General features: G+C 65.4%; 2 protein-coding genes across 2 annotated transcripts in view; one reads left to right on the top strand and one right to left on the bottom strand.

Annotated features, from left to right (window-relative positions):
- Window positions 1-2,443, bottom strand: part of RHBDF1 (rhomboid 5 homolog 1) — an 18,534-nt gene extending 16,091 nt beyond the window's left edge. The window contains exon 1 of the mRNA XM_006107202.3: window positions 2,272-2,443. The gene's annotated coding sequence lies outside the window, so the exon portion shown is untranslated. The remainder of the gene's footprint in view (window positions 1-2,271) is intronic.
- A 2,071-nt stretch (window positions 2,444-4,514) lies between these two features.
- Window positions 4,515-5,100, top strand: part of MPG (N-methylpurine DNA glycosylase) — a 9,312-nt gene continuing 8,726 nt past the window's right edge. Inside the window, exon 1 of the mRNA XM_014449195.2 lies at window positions 4,515-4,628. Coding sequence (XP_014304681.1) covers window positions 4,605-4,628 — 24 coding nt within the window. The 5' untranslated portion in view covers window positions 4,515-4,604. The remainder of the gene's footprint in view (window positions 4,629-5,100) is intronic.

Raw genomic sequence — 5,100 nt, forward strand, 5'->3', positions numbered from 1 at the left:
CACAATATACACTGTCATGCCCACTCTGACATTTACACGTGTGCACATGACACCTTAGACAATTCCATTCATGTGTTTGCACACCCATGCACACCCACACTCACTGCAGGCAGGAGCAGAGCAGCACCCCTTCCCCAGGCCGCGGTGCTCCCCACCCGGAAAACCTGCTCTCCCAACAGGCTCTCCCGGCCGGCCTGCGCCTGCACCTGCACCGAAAACCCTCGGAGCGGAGGCAGCGGCACAGTGTCGGGCGTCCACTCTGTGCTCTTCCCTTTCAGAGCTCACCAACCGCCCTGGGCTCATCCCTACACTCCCTGAGTTGGCCACAAAATGGCCCGGCGGCTCCCAGGCTAAGTCTGCCGGTGGGAATTTCCCAGCATTCCTCTCTCCTGACATTGAAGGAGCCTGTGCCTCCTAGTCACCCAAAGACCAGGGAATGGGGAGGGGTGCCAATGGCAGGGTGTAAGCAGAGCTGTGAGTGGTGGAGGGGTGCAGACTCCCCTGGATGGCTGATACAATGGTCTCCCTCTTTTCCTCAGAGAAAACAAAACTGGGGCCATCAGATGTCAGAATACCTTGGGCACATCAGGCCCAGCCCCTCAAGCCTCAGAGGCCCCACAGATGTGTCCTCGGGCCCCTTGCTGGCCTGGGACCAGGGGGCACGCTCCCTCTCTGTGCCCGACGTCTGCCTGCACACACCAAGCTGGGCCGTGGCTACACAGAAAATAAAGGTGACGATGGGAGGTAGCAGCCAACTTACAGGGTGGCCCGCAGCCTGGGCAAGGGACAGAACCCTCTGATTGTACCCTCGCCCATACCATGGGACAGAGCGGTGGCTGCAGCTTCCGGGTCCTCTATAAACACGGGCGTATCGGCATGATTCTCAGCTACAGGGCCGCAGTGAGAGCGCCGGAGGGGCTGGAGGGGACGCCTTCACAAGTGGAGGGAGGCGACGACGGGTGCATTGGGGACACAAGGCAAGAAGGAGGCTGCCCAGTGCTGATGCCCACGGCTCCTGCAGCCACACACGTCAGCCCTCCCTTGCCAGGCTCTCAGCCAGACAGGACGGTCTCTCCATGCCCAGCATTCTTGACCCCTGCCAGGGATAAACAGGCCCTGCCCACCAGACTGGGCTGGCAGAGTATGCGGCAGTGCCCTCCTGGAGTCCAGGGCCTGGGCTCAGCTCCAAAGCATGTCATGGCTGGGCACCCAGTCCTGGCAGGTCCCTTCCCGCAGTGGATGCTGAGGGTGCCACCCTGGCCCGCTTCATGACCCAGACATTCACCCACAGCTGCCGGGAGCACCAGCTCTCGCTGGCTCACAGCAGAGAACCCCCTGAGGAGGACCCTCTACGCTCCCTCCCCAGAGAAGGTGACAGGTAAATGGCCTCCCCACATTCGGGTGACTTCCGACGGGCCCCTCCCTCCCCAAGCTCCAGTGGATCCACAGCAGCCTCTGTTGCAAACCCTTGCTCCTCACAGGTGTTGCTCCCAAGGCAGGCCCCAGTATATTCTGGAAGGCAAACTCAGGAATCCCAGGTTCCCTGCCCACCCCGGCCTCCTGAGCAGGGACCCTGGCATCCCGATAGTGTGAGCAGAGAAGGATCAACACACGTGTGCTCAGGCCTGGACCTAGTCCACACAGACACACGTATGCACACGCATCTGCTCTGCCTCACTCTGCCCCACTGCCTATGCCCTGGTGGAGAAGCCCCCGCGTGGAAACCTGCTCCCAGGGCTTCCAGTCCCTCTCCACCCAGCCCTGGAGAAATGGAAATCAGCTGCAACTGCCTAGCATGTGGGTGGGTAACTAGGATGGTTGAGTGTCTGCGCCCCCCCCATCCCCGCCCCCATGGGTGTGCACTTGACTCTGGGACCTGAGGGGTTGGGAGCCCTGACCAGGAGGAGGCGTCTCTGCCAGCCACTCTGGAATCCTCAGCTCAGCAGGCCAGTCCCTGGGCTGGGAGGTGGGGGGCTGCGGGGGCCTGGAGGATCGTGGGACCAACCCCTGGCTATTTGGGGAGGTGGCCGAAAAGGGCCAGGCCAGCCAGGGGCCTGAAGTCAGTAGCTATTTCTGAGGCAGCTGCCCCTCCCTGTGTCTCAGGGGATGGCGAGGGGTCCAGTGAGTACCTGGGCCCAGGGCCCAGCTGCACTGGCAGCACAGCCCAGGAAGGGAGGCTGCCGCCCACACACACCTCCTTCAGCCGCCCTCCCTGCCCAGTGGGCTCTGACACCCCCACCCTCCGAGGGGACAGCGGCCGTGCACCCCTACCTTAGAGAGGACACAGCCGGTGCAGGGGCTGGCGCTCTGGCCTCTGTGCTGATAGAACGGCTTATCCTTTCTCTCAAGGCTCTGGTGGCTGGTGGGCCCTCCACAGGCCATGAGCTGGCCCAGCAGGGCACAGAGCGGCTCACCCCAGCACTGGTCCCTTTGAGAATATTGAGGACGTCCTCACCTCCAACTTCCACTGACATCCTCCCACATGCCTCTCCCAGCCCCGCGCAGGGCACACTGGGGACAGAGCAGGCCCCAGGTCCCTCCTCTGCCTAGCACCGCCTTCTCTCCCTCCCAGCCCGCCTGTCCTGCAGGCCACAGCGGGAATGCTTAACCCACCACTTCCAGCCTGCGGTGGGGCCTCAGACCACAAACCAGGAAGCGGGGGGCGGGAGGAGGAGCCCCCCTTGCAGAGGTTGCGCAAGCCCCTGCCAAAACATCTGGAGAAGTGGGTTGCTGGCACTGGCCCTGCCTCTTCCTCCTCCTGGGAGCCAGGGCTGCTCTCTAAGCCTCTCTTTCCTCATCCTCAAGTAGGGATCAAACACCCCTGGGAATGTGCAGACTCCCAGGGTTTTTGCAATGACCATGCACCACTTGTGAAATAAGAGTAAAAATGAATGCCCTCGCCAGGGGGATGAAGCCCAACTGAGGTCTTAGATTCCCTCCCGAAGTGAGGAAGAGGGAGCGGGGAAGGGGGGAAGGGGGGAAGGGAGGGAGGAAGGGGTCTGGGCACACAAGGCTGGAAGGGGCGTCATTGTTTAGACAGAATGGCGGCGGGGATGGAGGAGGAAGAACGGGGTGGGCGTCACATCCAGGCGGCCTGGCAAGCGCGGCCTGTGAGACGTTGCCCACCCCCGCCCACCCCCGGAAGCAGCTCTGGTGCCACAAGCCGCTGGGTGGTTTCCAGCGGGAGGTTGCTGCCAGAAGTGTGAGGGAGGGCAAGGAACGGGGAGGAGGCTGGGCAGATCTGGGCCATAGTGTCTAGGACTGGAGTTCAGCCCTGGGCTGGTCAGCGGAGAAGAACCGTCGAGACCAGGGTCCTCCAACTGGACTTGCCCTGAAATCAGGTTCCTCGCTCATCTAGGGCCCCAGTGACATGATTCATCCAGCACCCCCCACCCGACCCCCCTCTCACATTATCCTATGCCAGTTGCTCTCCCAGGCCCCATGGGTACGCCCTCGCAGGGCCAGGGCTTTCCCAGGACAGAGGTCGGTTGTGTAGGGGTTGGGACTGTGCCTGCCCCCGCAGAGGGGTCCTGAAGACCCAGGGAAACCCCAGCATGACGGAGCGGAGGGGAGGCTCTGTGGGGTGTTAGTGCTACCGGTGTGCCTTCGCTCCCCGGGGGAATTCCCCCTGAACAATCCTAAGCGAACAGCGACTACCCACAGGCCTTCCTTCCTCTGGGCCCCGCACGGCTGCTCTCCCCAGATTCCCCTGCCCCTGTCCCGTGGGGCACAAATCCCACTGGAGAGATAACAGGCTGGGGGGGCAGCTGGTGCTGGGAGTGTGAAGAGGCATCGGGGGTGGAGGGCAGCAGGGCTCCCCATTCTGCCCCTAGCTGCTGCCGGCACGGTGGGTTCCCGGTCCCCTTGGGTCCCCAGGGCCCTAGCCCAGGCCTCGGCCCGGTGAGGAGGCTGGCCATGCTCCAGGAGGCCCCCATGCTCCAGGGCGGGCGGGCTCCCTTCGGCATCCTCGAGGGGGAGGGGGGGGTCGGGACTCCACCTCCGAGACAGAATCCCCAGACGTGAGGACCCTGGCGAGGGCTTCCTGGGAGTCTGTCCACCCAAAGGACTCCCTGCGAAGGCGGGGCCCAAGGACCCGGTCCCCCACAAACTCCCCCCCCCGTGACCTCCACGTGCACCCCCACCGTGCAGGCTACTTCTCCAAAGCACTGCGCCTCCAACAGGAGCCCCTCGAGGGCCCAGGCAGGGCTCAGGACGGACCAGTCCCCTGGGCGGCATCACCAGCGGCTGGTGGAGGAGCGGAGGGCACGCGGGGCGGAGGCAGGTCACGGGAGCGGCGGGTCTCCCCCTGCTCGCCCCGCAGAGCCCCAGCACCCCCGGACCTGCGTCCAGGATGGGGGTGAGGCGCCCGGCCAGGGGATCTCCCGGGCGCCCGGGTCCCGCGGATCCACCTCGGTGTGGCCCGGCCCAGCCCCTCCTGCGGGGCGGAGTCGGCGCCCGCTCCCAGGCCGCCCTCCCGGGCTTCCGCCCTCCTCTGCGCAGGCGCCGGCCCCGCCGCCGGCCGGGGCGGAGCTTCCGGGGGTGGCTGCGGGGTGCGCTCCGCCGGGGGCTGGCGGGTCCCGCAGGAGTCCGGGCCCGGCCGCGGGATGCCCGTGCGGAGCGGGACCCAGGTGAGTGCGCGCCGCGGTGAGCGCGCTTCTCGCTCCCGCACGGCCGAGGGCGCACATCCCACCCGGAGTCGCACAGGCGGCGGAAAACCAGTAACGGGCGCACGGCGGCCCTCCCCCGGGTCTGCGGTTCCTAGGCGGGCGCCTGCCGGCGGGGTCGGCTCCTGGCCGAGCTCCATTTACCGGAAAAAAAAGTCGAGGGCCCGGCCCGAGGTCCTCCAGGGGAGGTCTGGGAAGGGACCCCGACACCGGTTGGATGCTGGGCACTGGGCCCGGCTCAGATGCCCCTGCCCAGGGAGCAGCCTGCCCGGCGCAGCAGTCGGCCCGGGCCCCGTGTCCGTCACAGCCGATCAGCGCGCTCCCTCGTAGCCCGGGTTTTGATGGAGTGCCATGGGCCCCTGGATTTACTGTACCGGAGGCTGTATGCTCTCGCTGGGAAGAACTAAACTTGATGCTCGACGGGATCTTATCATCG

This window comes from Myotis lucifugus, unplaced genomic scaffold, assembly GCF_000147115.1.
Source record: "Myotis lucifugus unplaced genomic scaffold, Myoluc2.0 scaffold_1065, whole genome shotgun sequence".
Lineage (NCBI taxonomy): Eukaryota > Metazoa > Chordata > Mammalia > Chiroptera > Vespertilionidae > Myotis > Myotis lucifugus.